The 13,676-nt window shown below is 60.6% G+C and overlaps 2 protein-coding genes across 8 annotated transcripts; one reads left to right on the top strand and one right to left on the bottom strand.

The window, feature by feature from the left end:
• Positions 1–31: 31 nt before the first annotated feature.
• On the top strand, positions 32–5,955 carry LOC140644609 (natterin-4-like). Of its 6 annotated transcripts, none has more exons than XM_072847625.1 (5): positions 32–173; positions 1,882–2,033; positions 2,315–2,350; positions 2,740–2,851; positions 4,362–5,955. In XM_072847625.1, the coding sequence occupies exons 3-5, from the start codon at positions 2,336–2,338 to the stop codon at positions 5,369–5,371; spliced, it is 1,137 nt and encodes a 378-aa protein (XP_072703726.1). In that variant the 5' UTR covers positions 32–173; positions 1,882–2,033; positions 2,315–2,335; the 3' UTR covers positions 5,372–5,955. The 6 variants fall into 6 exon arrangements, with proteins under 6 accessions (XP_072703726.1, XP_072703730.1, XP_072703731.1 ...); XM_072847629.1 differs by having other exon boundaries at positions 33–173; positions 1,899–2,033; XM_072847630.1 differs by lacking the exon at positions 32–173 and adding an exon at positions 1,007–1,623 and having other exon boundaries at positions 1,899–2,033.
• A 1,870-nt stretch (positions 5,956–7,825) lies between these two features.
• On the bottom strand, positions 7,826–13,078 carry LOC140644604 (uncharacterized). 2 transcript variants are annotated; one of them, XM_072847618.1, is made up of 4 exons: positions 12,850–13,078; positions 11,081–11,685; positions 10,638–10,827; positions 7,826–9,689 (listed from the first exon to the last, which is right to left on the bottom strand). In XM_072847618.1, the coding sequence occupies exons 1-4, from the start codon at positions 13,061–13,063 to the stop codon at positions 8,911–8,913; spliced, it is 1,788 nt and encodes a 595-aa protein (XP_072703719.1). In that variant the 5' UTR covers positions 13,064–13,078; the 3' UTR covers positions 7,826–8,910. The 2 variants fall into 2 exon arrangements, with proteins under 2 accessions (XP_072703719.1, XP_072703720.1); XM_072847619.1 differs by having other exon boundaries at positions 7,826–9,686.
• Between the last annotated feature and the right edge of the window lie 598 nt (positions 13,079–13,676).

Below are 13,676 nucleotides of genomic sequence, written 5' to 3'. Positions count from 1 at the left end.
CGGCCTCTTGGTGACTCGCGCCCCTCGGGCGACGCTTGACCTCCGGCCTTGACCTATGCTGACCTGTGACCTCACCCCTGGGGCTGACCCCCGGTGACCTTTGACCCTGCCCAACCCTCCCTGGGCGGGGGGGGCATCTCAGACGCACTACAGGACCTCAGCAACCCCCGGGGGTATTTGTCCCCCCTCCCCCACCTTATTTGCCCCCCTCTTCTGGGGTATTTGCCCCCCCCCCCGGGGTTATTTGCCCCCCCCGGTTATTTGCCCCCTCCTCTGGGCCATTTGCCCCCCTGGGGTATTTGCCCCCTTTACTGGGTTATTGACTCTTTCTTGGGGTATTTGCCCCCCCCCCGGCGTATTTGCCCCCTTTATCTGGGTTATTGATTCTTTCTTGGGGTACTCCCCCCCCCCCCGGGGTATTCCCTCCCCCTGGGGTTATTTGCCCCCCTGGGTTATTTGCCCCCCTCCTCTGGGCCATTTGCCCCCCCCGGGGTATTTTCCCCCGTCACTGGGTTATTGACTCTTTCTTGGGGTATTTGGCCCCCTCCCCCGGGTATTTCCCTCCCCGGGGTTATTTGCCCCCTCTTCTGGGGCATTTGCCCCCCGGTGTATTTGCCCCCTTTACTGGGTTATTGACTCTTTCTTGGGGTATTTGCCCCCCCGGGGGTATTTCCCCATCCCCGGAGCTCTCTGCCCCCTTCTTTGCATTATTTGCCCCCTCTTGGGGTATTTGCACTCCCCCCCCGGGGTATTTGCCCCTTTTGGGGGTATTTACCCCCCCGCCCCACCCCGGGGCAGTTGACCTGGGGCAATAAAGGCCGCACCTTGGTACCTGCCGCCTCCCCCGGCTGCTTCCTGGGGGCCCAATGCCACCCAGTAAGGGACTGGGAGCACTGGGGAGGGGGGGGGGTCACTGGTGGCTGCTGTGGGGTGGGGAGGGCGGGGCCGTCCTTCCCGGGTGGGGGTCCCGGGTGTCCGGGCTCCTCCCTGGGTGGTGCTCGGGGAGGGGGGTGAGTTTGGGGTCCCGGACGTTTGGGTCCTTCCTGGGTGGGGGTCCCGGGTGTCCGGGCTCCTCCCCAGTTTGGGTGCTGGTTTGGGGCTCTGGATACTGGGAGGGAGGGGGTTGGTTTGGGGTGCAGGACGCCTGGGTCCCTCCCCGGTTTGGGGGGTGGGGGGGGGGGGGGGCTGGTTTGGGGCCCCGGGTGCCTGGGTCCCTCCCCCTGCCGCCACCGCGCCTCGGTTTGATGCCAAACCACCGGACATCCCATTTCCGCGCTAAAAAACCAGCGTTTTGGGGCAGATGAGAAAACGCTGAGTGGGCACGGCAGCCACCGCCCCATTTTGGGGCAAAACCTCCCCAAATTGCTGTGTCCTCGCTGCAAAAACTTCCCTTTTTTGGGGGGAAAATCCCCAAATTTAGCACCTGTGCGGGTTTTGGGTCTGTTGGCTGATTTTTTGTGTGTCCTAGAGGTGTGTGGGTTGGTTCTGATTCCCTTTGATTTGCAGGTTCGAAGCAGAAAACGTAGATTGTTTTGTTAAAAAGGGATTTTTTTTCAGCGTGGAGAATAATAGGGATTTATGTGATTTTTTCCGGAAATACCGATTTCTGAGCGGCGTTTTGGGGTGAGAGGAACCGCTTCGGGTACGCGAAACCTCCCGGGCGCCTGGCGATGGGCGTTTCGTGCCGCTTGCGGGTGCTTTTTGGGTATCAATAACACATTTTTCCTGATTGCAAAAAAAAAAAACAACCCAAAAAGCAATGCTAAATTTCTGCAAAAAGCAGAACTGCCAAATTTCCAATAATAGTTCTCCCTGCCCCCCCCCCCCTTTCTTTTTTTCTTGTTTTTTTTTGCATGTATTTGCACTTCTCTTCCTGTTCAGACTTCGGCCTTTCCCAGGGCACGCACATCCCCACGCATCCCCGGGCGAGCTCAGCTGCGCTGGAAAACACCGCTCCGGTCTAGAAGTGACCCAAAACCGACCAAAAACACCTCAAAAAAAGGGATTTACGTCCAAGTGGGAGCAGAGGCGAGGTAGGGAGCACGGCGTGGGGCAGCGAGCCGCGGGTGAACGCCGGTTGGGGTTTACATCGAGCCTACGGCTCGTGGGTAAAACATCCAGCAGAACCCAAAACGGTTGGTTTTAGCCCCAAAATGCGGAGCTGGGGCATCTGGGAGCCCTGCAGGAGCGAGCGCTCGTCCCCTGTGAAGACGGGACCGTTGGGGCCCGGTTTGCCGGGTCGGGAGGAAGATGTGGCCGTGGGGCTGCCAAAATTAATACGTTTCTTTATTAAAACGATATATTTATATCGCAGCCTCCGGAGGTGGCTGGCGGGATGCTGACGTGCGAGGTATGGCGCTTTGCGGGGCACGGTTTGGGGTTATTTGGGGGATTTTTAACTGTTTCAGGGGAAAAAAGGGATACTTCCTAGCTCCTAGAAAATAATTATTTCAAAAATTAAATAAAATAATACATATAATAAAATAAAAAAAAGAGTTATTATGAGCGGGTGCTGTGTTGCATTTCCCAGCCTCTACCTTTTCGCAGCTTTCCCCTCAGGCTGGTTAAAAATTAAAGCTGTGTCAACATGGCCAGGTGGGATTTCACCCCAAAAACCAGACGGACCAAGGGATGTCAGGATACGGCCACGGCCCGACTCCTGGCCAGGAGTCACCGCTGGGGTGCGGGATGGTGAGCGGGTGCTCGGAGGGGTGACGCCTCCCCTGGTCTTCCCCACAGCTCTTCCTTGCCGCCGTCCTCCTCTTCCTCGGCCGAGGAAGCAGCGGGGCTGATGGAGCTGCTGAAACCCCGCCGGCGGGAGTGATGGGAAGGAGACCTCTGCAGCCCCCGGGTGAGTCTTGCTCGCTGGTGGATTGACCTTGGCTGGCTGGCAGATGCCCACCCAGCCGCTCTCGCCCCTTCCTTGGTTGGAACGGGGAGAAAATAAGACAAAAAAGCTTGTTGGTCAAGATGAAGTCAGGGAGATCATGCACCCATTACCTTCGTGGGCAAAACAGAGTCAACTTGGAGGAGACTAATTTAATTTATTGGTAATTAAAAATAGAGTAGGATGGTGAGAAAAAGACAAAACTAGAAACATCTTCTCCTCTGGCTTCTTCCCAGTCTCAGCTTCACTCCTGACTCTTCTACTTTCTTCTCTCCACCCTGAGAGGTGTAGGGGAATGGGGGCTGTGGTCAGTTCATAACACCTATGGGACCCAGTCCTTCAGGAACTGCTCCAACGTGGGTCCTTTCCATGGGCTGCAGTCCTTCAGGATGAACCTGGTCCAGCATGGGATCTCCATGGGCTGCAGTCCTTCAGGATGAACCTGGTCCAGCATGGGATCTCCATGGGCTGCAGTCCTTCAGGATGAACCTGGTCCAGCATGGGATCTCCACGGGCTGCAGTCCTTCAGGTTCAACTTGCTCCAGTGTGGGCTCTCCACAGGCTGCAGTCCTTCAGGATGAACCTGCTCCTGCGTGGGTCCTTCCCACGGGCTGCAGTCCTTCAGGTTCAGCCTGCTCCTGCGTGGGTCCTTTCCATGGGCTGCAGTCCTTCAGGATGAACCTGGTCCAGCATGGGATCTCCATGGGCTGCAGTCCTTCAGGTTCAACTTGCTCCAGCATGGGTCCTTCCCACGGGCTGCAGTCCTTCAGGATGAACCTGCTCCTCTCCACGGGCTGCAGTCCTTCAGGATGAACCTGCTCCTCTCCACGGGCTGCAGTCCTTCAGGATGAACCTGCTCCAGTGTGTGCTCTCCAAGGGCTGTAGGGGAACCTCTCCTCCGGCCTGGAGCAGCTCCTTGCCCTCCTTCACCAACCTTGGTGTCTGCAGGGCTGTTTCTCTCCCATTTTCTCACTCCTCTCATGGTTGTTTTTAGCCTTTCTTAAATACGTTATCACAGAGGCACCACCAGAATCACTGGTGGGCTCAGCTTTGGCCAGCAGTGGGTCCATTTTGAAGCCAAATGGGCCTGGCTGTGTCCAGTGTGGGGCAACCCAATGACTTTTGTCACAGAGGTCACTGCTGCAGCCCCCACCAACCCAAAACCTTGCCACTTAAACCCAATACATGGTCTCATCCATCCCTCTGTCCTCCAATGCGTGAAGGTTTCTGCTCTTCTGAGTTTTAGCAGGATTGCCCTCCATTTTGCCCCCCCCCCAAATTTAAGAAGGGTTGGTTGAGACGTCTTACTTACCATTTTCTCGACCATCCGTATGAGGGCAAGCGCGGGGCGTTGCACGCCGGCAGCTTCCCCGACGAGGAGGGTCTCTGCAAGACATTGCTCTGGCAGCTTTGAGATGGTGGGGCAGGATGGAGGCATCTCATTTCACCAAAATTTCCCATTTTCTCCCCGTAGCTGCCAGCTGGAGCTTTCCCCGGAGGAAGCGGGATGACGAACCAGCTTCATACCTGAAGTGGGTGGCTTTTGAAGGCAAGCTGCCCACCGATGCCGTCTCCAACTGGAACAGCTATGCCAAGAGGATGGAGTATGTCTGCTCAACGCAGACGCTTGGCTGCAACACCGGTGCCTATGTCCCCGACCGAGGTCCCTTCTGCTTCTTCCCCTATGGAGAACGGGAGTTGAGCAGCCACAACTTCAAGGTGTTGGTCAACGAGGGAGGCTTTGAGGTGCTGGATTGGGTGGACAGCTCCTTTGGCGGCGTGCCCGAAAACGCCGTGGAGGGCTGCCCATCCATTGATGTCTTCATTGGGAGGAACCATTACGGCTTGGGCAAGGTCTCCAAAGTACAGAGAGCTGCCTTTGTGGTGGTGGATGGTGAGGAGGTTTGGTACAAGTGGTACCAAGTCTTGGTGGTCAAGAAGAGCCCGGCAGACGTCACCATCTCCGATGTCCTCTACAACATGAGCGGGGCGGTGGAGAGTCGGGAGGATGTCACCCTGATGAAGACCACGGTGAGGAATGAGGGCTGCCGAGGGGTGCGTAAAGCTGTCACCTTGGAGGAGGCCGTTGAGGTGGAGCACAACTGGCAGATGGACCAGAGGATCTTCACCACTATCAATGGGGTGTTGCAATCCGGCCTCTTGGCCTTCAGTGGGATGGGCTGGGAGGTCACCAACGTCACCAACATCCCCTGGGTGGGGGGAGCCAGCACCAGCGAGTACGTTGTCCATACCCATGAAGTGGAGGAGGAGCTGCAGCCCCGGACGGCGTGTGTGGTGGCCCTGGAGGGACGCCGATTGGACATCCGCGTCCCCTTCACCGCGCAGCTGACCCGTGATTTTGGTGATGGTCAACTGCACCATGTGGCTGCGACAGGGCGGGCTCACAGCCGAGTGGTGGTGGGTGTCAGGGCCAGCGTCAAGCACTGCTGGCCCATCACCGACGTCCCACCATGCCAGGCGTAGGGGATGGTGAGGCGGATCGGTGTATCTGCTTCTTGCAATCTGCTTTTTCTGTTTTTTCCCCCAAATAACTACCATCTCACCCCGAAACGGGATGGCAGCAACCTGGAATGCAGAAAAATGTATTTTTTTGCCTTCCATATTTTTTGTTTTCATGGCATAACCTTCAACCCTCTCTCAAACGACACCGCAACAATGCAGAATGCAGAAAAATGTGTTTTTCCAGTCTGTATTTTCTATTTCCTCCAAAATAACCTCCATCTCTCCCCAAAAAGACACAACAACAACGTGGGATACAGAAAAATGCTATTTTTCCGGTCTGCATTTTCTATTTTTTTCCCCAATAACCTCCATCTCTCCCCAAAACGGGAAGGCAGCAGTGCAGGATGCAGAAAAATGTGTTTCTCGTGGTCTCTATTTTTCCTTTTTTTTCACCAAAACCTTCATCAAGTGCCTCTCTCCAACCTGGCAGAGCAGCCGCCTGTTGAGGAACCTCTCTCTACCCAGAGCTGGATGGACATAATTTCCTGCCGCGACACCCGCGTTGTCTTTTCTTCTTGCGTTTAGTGAAAAATGCTTGCGGATCAAACAAATTCAGGTGTGTCGTTCATTAGAATGCTCCAAAAATGTGATTTAAAGAGAAAAGGGTGAGGAAGAAGGAAAAAAAAACAAAATAAGGGAGGGAAAGGCAACCACATCTCAGGGTGATGGTGGGGGCTGTGTCCTTGGAGGACGCTCATGGATGTGGCATCATCTCCAGATGATGGTGGAGGCTCTGTCCTTGGAGGATGCTCGTGGAGGTGGCATCATCTCAGGATGATGGTGGAGGCTGTGTCCTTGGGGGATGCTCATGGAGGTGGCATCATCTCAAGATGATGGTGGGGCTGTGTGTCCTGGAGGACACTTGTGGAGGTGGCATCATCTCCAGATGATGGTGGAGGCTGTGTCCTTGGGGGATGCTCATGGAGGTGGCATCATCTCAAGATGATGGTGGGGCTGTGTGTCCTGGAGGACACTTGTGGAGGTGGCATCATCTCCAGATGATGGTGGAGGCTGTGTCCTTGGGGGATGCTCGTGGAGGTGGCATCATCTCCAGATGATGGTGGACCAAAGCCCCCACCCGGCGCCGAAGGGGTTAAACCCTTCCTCGCCTCCCCCCTCCCCTTCCCGCCAAGGCAGGAGTGACGGCGGAGCCGTCCAATCGCTGCGCGGGTACGGCGGCCGCCCCGCCCACTGGGGGCGGTGGCTTCCCGGGGGCTTTAGGGGCGTCCAGGAGGACTTTGGGGGTCCCGGGCGGCTGGGTGGGGGTCCAGGGGTTGGGGGTCCAGAGGGGTTGGGGGTCCTGGAAGGCGGCGGGGGGTCCAGGGGCTGGGAGGGGCAGAGATCTGGGGAGACCCCAGATTGCCGGGGGTCCCAAAAAGCAGGGGAGGGGCAGAGATTTGGGGACACCCCAGATTGCCGGGGGGTCCCAAGAAGCGGGGGGCAGAGATTTGGGGAGACCTCAGATTGCCGGGGGGGGGGTCCTAAAAAGCGGGAGGGGGCAGAGATCTGGGAAGACTCCAGATTGCCGCGGGGGGGTCCCAAAAAGCGGGAGGGGCCCCAGAGATTTGGGGAGACCCCAGATTGCCGGGGGGGGGGGGTCCCCAAGAGTGCTGGGGGGTGGGTGCAAGCACCGCACTGCACCACGCTGCACTGCAAACGTTGCACTGCAAACGCTGCAGCGCGCTGCAACGTGACGGGCTGCAGCGCAAACGTCCCGCTGCGCTGCAAGCACGGTGCTGCCGCGCAAACCCAACGCTGCGTCTTAAGTGCCGCGCCGCAGCGCAAGCGCTGCGCGCTGCCAGCGCGTGTCTTTCGCTGGACGGGCCGCGTTGCGCCGCGCATGCAGCGCGGCGCTGCAGGGCAACAATGCAACGCAAGTGCTGGCACGGCAACGCAAGTGCGACGCCGCAGCGCAAGCGCGATGCGACTGGGCCGTGGACAACGAAACGCGGTGCGAGGCTGTGCGCAGCGCAAGCGCGACGGCCGCGCTGGAGGCACCGCTGCGGCTGCAGGGCCCCGTTGCAGCTGCAGCGCAAACTTCACGGTGCGTGGCAAGAGCCGCGTCGCGGCGTGCCGCAAACGCGCCGCGCCGACCACCTCGCATCGCTGCAAGCACGTGCTGCAAGCGCAACGTGCAGTGCCGCAGCGTGGGGCACGGCTGCAAGCAGTGCAAGCAAGCGCAACGCCCCACGGCGCTGCGTTGCAAGCCCTGCGCTCCATCCGAAGCACTGCGCTGCGTCGTTGCACTGCCACCGCCGCGCTGCGCCGTGCGCGCCAGGCTGCTCAACAGCCCCGGGATGCATTTCGGCTGCAACCTCCGATATCAAATGCTCTCGCCCCCCCTGCATGCCGCAAGAAAAAGACCACAAAGCAGCGCAGAGAGGTGGCTAAAACTGTTGTTACAGCAAAGGGGGGGCCGGCAAAAATTAGGGGGGTGAACCCACCGGGAGGAGGGAAGCAGAACCGCGAAGGGCTGCCCGAGCCACCCCGGCGTCCGCGTCGAGTCCTGGGCATCCGGGCAAGCGGCTGGTGAGGTAGGTCGGTCTCCGAAATTTAAGGCCCGTCACGCGGGGTGGGGGGACGGCGGGAGGGAATGGCGCTCACTGCGATGAATAAATACCAAAAAGGGGGGAAAAAAAGGTGAGGTGCAATTGGAGGGGAAGGTGGGGCGTCTCGGCGGCAGGATTAGGGTGGAGGGGAGATGGACGTGCCCGGAGGAGATGGGTGAGGGACCGGGGAGCCACCAGGCTCATGGGGGACATCAATCATCAGTTCGCCTTTATCCCCGTCCGTGTTACATCTCCTTTGGGACACTGTCCTGGAGTCACCAGGCTCATGGGGGACGTCAGTCATCAGCTCATCTTCACCCCCAGCTGTGCTGCATCTCCTCCAGGACCAGGGACAGACATCCTGGAGCCACCAGGCTCGTGGAGGACATCAATCACCAGCTCATCATCCCACCATCCATATTGCATCTCCCCTGGGACCAGGAGGTGCATCCTGGGGCCACCAGGCTCGTGGGGGACATCAATCACCAGCTTGTCTTCACCCCCAGCTGTGTTACATCTCTGGGACGCTGTGTCCTGGAGCCACCAGGCTCGTGGGGGACATCAGTCATCAGCTCGTCATCCCCCCCCATCCATATTGCATCTCCTCTTGGACCAGGAGGTGCATCCTGAAGCCACCAGGCTCTTAGGGGACATCAATCATCACCTCATCATCACCCCCATTCGTGTCACATCTCTGGAACCAGGGAGCCTTGTCCTGGAGCCACCGGGCTCACGGGAGACATCAATCATCAGCTCATCATCCCCCCATCCATGCTGCATCTCCTCTGGGCTGCCCAGTCCATCCACAGCAGCCGCATGGTGCCGGCTGGCAAGGAAACCAGCACCAGCCATCTGGGGCAGCCACCAGGTCCACCTCACCCACTCAACCTCAACTGTCCCCCTGGGATGAAGCGGTGCCACCTTCCTCATCCTCCCCACCACCAAACCCCATCACTTGTCCCTGGCGGCCGCCCGGGCGTGGATGCGCGTGTGCCGGGCGAGGGAGGACTTGTTGCTGAAGCTCTTCCCGCAGTGGGGACAGGGGAAGGGTCTCTCGCCCGTGTGCGAGCGCTCGTGCACCGTCAGGTCCGCCAAGTACTTGAAGCTCTTGCCGCAGGCGCCGCAGGGGTAGGGTCGCTCCTCGGTGTGGCTCCGTTGGTGCATGGTGAGGTTGGACTGTTGGCTGAAGCGTTTGCCGCAGGCGGCGCAGGGGTAGGGTCGCTCGCCCGTGTGCGACCGTTGGTGCTTGTTGAGGTCCGATGGGTTGGTGAAGGTCTTGCCGCAGGAGCCGCAGGCGTAGGGACGCTCACCCGTGTGCAGCCGTTGGTGGGTGGTGAGGGTGGAGAGGTGACCGAAGCTCTTGCCGCAAGCCCCGCAGGCGTAGGGCTTCACTCCTGTGTGGGTTCGCTGGTGGGTCTTCAGGTGGGTCAACCGGCCGAAGCTCTTGCCACACTCGCTGCAGGGGTACGGACGGTCCTTCCCCTGTGCCGACAGCTCCCGCTTCACCCAGGGCTTCTCTGGGCTCCTGGTGTCCTCTGCTGGTCTAGGCGGACCTTGGGCGAGGGGCTGTGGGAAGGTGGTGGGATCCCGTGGGATCTGTCGCCGGTGGGTCCCTCTCCGGGCGGGGGTCCCAACTGCCGGGATGCCCTGGAGGGTGCTGGGTGGGTGCGGGGGGTCTTGCTGTTGCAAAACGGATGCCTCCAGGTCTCCGCTCGCCATGGTGGGACCTGCTGGGGGGGGAAGGAGAAGACACTTCATAAGTTGGTTCTCAATGGAGGATGCCACCCTTCTCCTCTAACCCCACCGCCCTTGATCGCCTCCAGCAATGGCAGAGATGGTCCAGCTCCCACCATTGAGCGCAACCCCAAATCCAGCCATGGATGGCCATCAGGCCATGCTGGGACAGGGGTGAAGATGAGGCCACCTCAGCAGAGGAGCCCAGCCGGTTCGACAGGCGAGGACGGCTGCAGGAGGACTCAGAGAGGAGCCCACCATGCTCCAACCATCATCCCTGAAACACCACAGCTCCTTAAAGCAACGTTTCCAGCATCACCATGAAGGAGAAGCTGATGCTAGAGGAAGGGAACAAGATTTTGGAGCCCATGGTTTCCAGAGGACAAATGGGGAGAACAAGAGCTCTCTATGGACGCTCATGATCTTCACGTCAAGATCTCCGTCCTTCTCTGACTTCTCTGCAAGTCAGGAGATGGCTGTCTTCCAGCTTCCCACGCTGGCATGGACATCTCACATGTGTCTGCCAGCCCTTCTTCTCGCTTCAGTTTGGCTTTCGAGCCCAAGGAGACCTTTCTTCTCACACTGCAACAGGGCTCGAGATCACACGTGGTGGCACCACTGTAGGAGTCTCCATCTGGATCCTTCTTGGGGTCACATCTTTCTTCTTTCTCAATACCCCAAGAGTTTTCCCTGCACCAGGACCTCATTTTTGGCCTTCTTCCCGCCTTCACTCTCACTCATCCTCCACCAAGAGCAACAGAACGACCCCAAAAAAGAGCAATGATGCCATGGGAGCATCCATGGGGAGGACCAGATGGGGCCAAGCCCATCGCAGGAGACACCCCACCAGCTCCAAGCCCCCTGACTCCTACAGCAGCTTCTTCACCCTTTTTTTTTGGGGGGTGTGTGTGGGTGTGAAGGATCTCTTTCCTTCAGCCCATTACCTGTTTCCTGCAGGCGCTGCTCCTCATCCTCGGGGACAAACTTGACCTTGCCCCGGGCCACCTCCTCCTGCCAGCTGTCCCCAGAGGGGAGCTGGGGTGACTCTGATGGGGGACTCGGTGGGTCCCCCGCCACCTCAGGGTCCTCCACGTCCCCCGGGGCCACCTCCTCCACCTTCACGCGCACCGTCACCTGTGGGACCCAAGGAAAAAGGGGTACCCAGGGGCTGCAGCAGAGTTGGGTGCCCGGGACCCCCAGGGGCTGCAGAGGGGAGTTGGGTGCCCAGGACCCCCATCCCTCCTGCCTTTCCAGTTTTGGGGGTGTCCTGTGGGAATGAGCTTGGAAGCAATGTGGGGGGGGAGTCATGCCCAGTTTTGGGGGGGGCAGGAGGGTGGGAGCTCCTTGCAAACCCACTCCTGGGGCAGGATCCGGCCGCTGCTCTCACCTGCTGCTCCCAAATCCCATCGGGATCTCCCTGCCCCAGCTGGAAGCTCTCAGCCAAGGCGACGGCTTGGGCACAGGATTCGGGATGTCGCACCCAGACCCAGCTCTGGATGTCCTCGGGAAGGATGCTGAGGAATTGCTCCAGCACCAGCAGCTCCATGATCTGCTCCTTGCTCCGCACCTCCGGCCGTAACCAACCCTGCGACAGCTCCCGCAACCGCCGGCAAACATCCCGCGGTCCCGATGCCTCCTGGTACCGGAATTGCCGGAAGCGCAAGCGGCGCATCTCCGTGCCAGCACCACTGGCACCACCGCCATGCAGCGCCGGTACCAACCGCCGTGCCCACTCCCCTCGGGGCCAGCGGCGTCTCTCAGCCACCCGCTCCAAGGACATTGGGGACCCCTCTGTATCCTCCTCCGGGCATGGCGAGGGGGGCCGGGGGGCTGGGGAACGCCGGCGTCCTCCCTCTGGTTGCAGCCGCCAGCGGGGTCGTGTTGTTGGGGTCTCCATGCTGCCTGGCTCCGTCGCTGCTGTGTGGTCCCCCCAACTCTCCTGGGGGGGGGTGTGATGTGGGGGGCTTTGCAAAGCAGCTGGTGGGGTGGGCTCTGCGGGGAGGGGGGAGAGCAGGGCACGGCTTCGCAAAGACCCCACCCACTCTGGTCCCTCAGCTTTGTAACCCCCGAGGACTATGCAATATGTCCCCCCAACCCCAGCTTGCAGAGCCCCCAAGACCATGCAATGTGTCCCCCCCTCAACCCATGCCCTTGCAAGAGCTCTGCAAAGCTTGCAAAGATCCTCCCCGGCCCCCAGCTTTGTAAATTGCCCCCAGGACCATGTAATATCCCCCCCCAGCTTGCAAAGCCCCCGGCTCTTGCAAAGCCCCCAGGTACTGCACCATGTCGCCCCCCGCACTGACTCCCAGCCTTGCAAAAGTCCCACAAAGCTTGCAAAGCCACGGTCCCCCCCCCCAGCTTTGCATCCCACCCCCCAGGCCCATGCAATATCCCTCCCCATCCCCCAGCTCCTTGGAATGTTCCCCCTCCGGATCCCCAGCTTTGCAAACTGCCCCCAGCAGCACGTAATATGCCCCCCCCGCCCTGCAACTCCCCCACCCGGCCTTTGCAAAGCCCCCAGGACCATGCAATGTGCCCCCCGACCCCCAACCAAGCAAAGCCCCTCCCTCCAGCCTTGCAAAAGCTCCGGGAACCTTGCAAAGACCCCACCCCCGCCTTGCAACCCCCCAGGATCATGCGAAGCCCCCTCGGCCTTGCAAAGCTCCCAGGACCATGCAATGTGCCCCCCGACCCCCAACCAAGCAAAGCCCCCACCGCCTTGCAACCCCCAGGATCATGCAAAGTCGTCCCGTTCCCCCCCACCCCCCGGCCTTGCAATGTGCCCCCGCTTTGCAGAAGCTCCGGAAGCCTTTTAAAGCCCCCGGCCTTCCAACCCCCCGCCCCCCGCCCATGCAATGCCCGCCCCGGCCTTGCAAAGTGCCCCCCGCCTTACATCTTTGCAAAAGCTCCGGGAGCTTTGCAAAGCCCCCACCCCGGCCACACACATCCCACCCCTCCCCAGGACGATGCAAAGCCCCCCGCCCCCCCGGCCTTGCAAAGTCCCCCCGACCATGCAACACCCCCAGGACCATGCAACCGCCCCCGCCCCAGGACCATGCAAAGCTCCCCGGCCTTGCAAAGCTCCCCCCAACCTTGCAATGTGCCCCCCGCCCCTCCCCCTTGCACCCTCCCCTCCGGCCCCTCAGCCCCCCGGACCTGGGGTCCCGCCGCCGCAGCCCCGCCGCTCCCCGCTCGCCGACACAAAGGGCCGGAGCGGCCGGGCCCGGCCCCGCCGCCCCGGTCCCCGTCCCCCCCGGTGGCCGTCGCCGCCGTCACTCAGCGCCGGGACCGGCCTTAACCCTCCGCAGCCCGGAGCCGGCGGCGGCGGGGAAAGGGTTAACCCCCCCCCGGGGGGGGTGGGGGCGGCCATGGCGGGGGCTGGGCAGCCCTGTGCACCCTGAGGCCCCCAAACTGTGCACCCCCTCCCTGTGCACCCCATTGCACCCCAAAGTGTCACCCCCCGTGCACCCCCGTCCTCTGCACCCCATTGCACCCCCAAAGTGTCACCCCCCGTGCACCCCCTCCCTGTGCACCCCATTGCACCCCCGTGCACCCCGCCCTGTGCACCCCATTGCACCCCAAAAATGTCACCCCCGTGCACCCCGCCCTGTGCACCCCATTGCACCCCAAAAATGTCACCCCCGTGCACCCCCACCCTGTGCACCCCATTGCATCTCTGCCTTGTGCACCCCAGGAACCCCTTCCCCATTGCGCCCCCTTTCCCTTGCAGCCCCCCTGTGCACCCCCTCGTTGTGCACCCCCTTGCACCCCCAAACTGTGCACCCCCAAACTGTGCACCCCATTGCACCCCATTCCTGTGCACCCCATGACCCCCCCTTTTGCACACCCCCTTTCCATTGCACCCCCCATGCACCCCCTCATTGCACCCCCATCCCCGTGCACCCCTCTTCGGCACCCCCACCCTGCAGCCACCTTGGTGCCCCCTGCACCCCCACCCCATTGCACCCCCCTTCGCCCTCTGC

The sequence above is a fragment of the Ciconia boyciana genome, chromosome 28 (genome assembly GCF_034638445.1).
Source record: "Ciconia boyciana chromosome 28, ASM3463844v1, whole genome shotgun sequence".
In the NCBI taxonomy this organism is placed as follows: domain Eukaryota; kingdom Metazoa; phylum Chordata; class Aves; order Ciconiiformes; family Ciconiidae; genus Ciconia; species Ciconia boyciana.
Note: the sequence above shows the minus strand (reverse complement) of the source record. Positions and strands in the feature narration are given on the sequence as shown.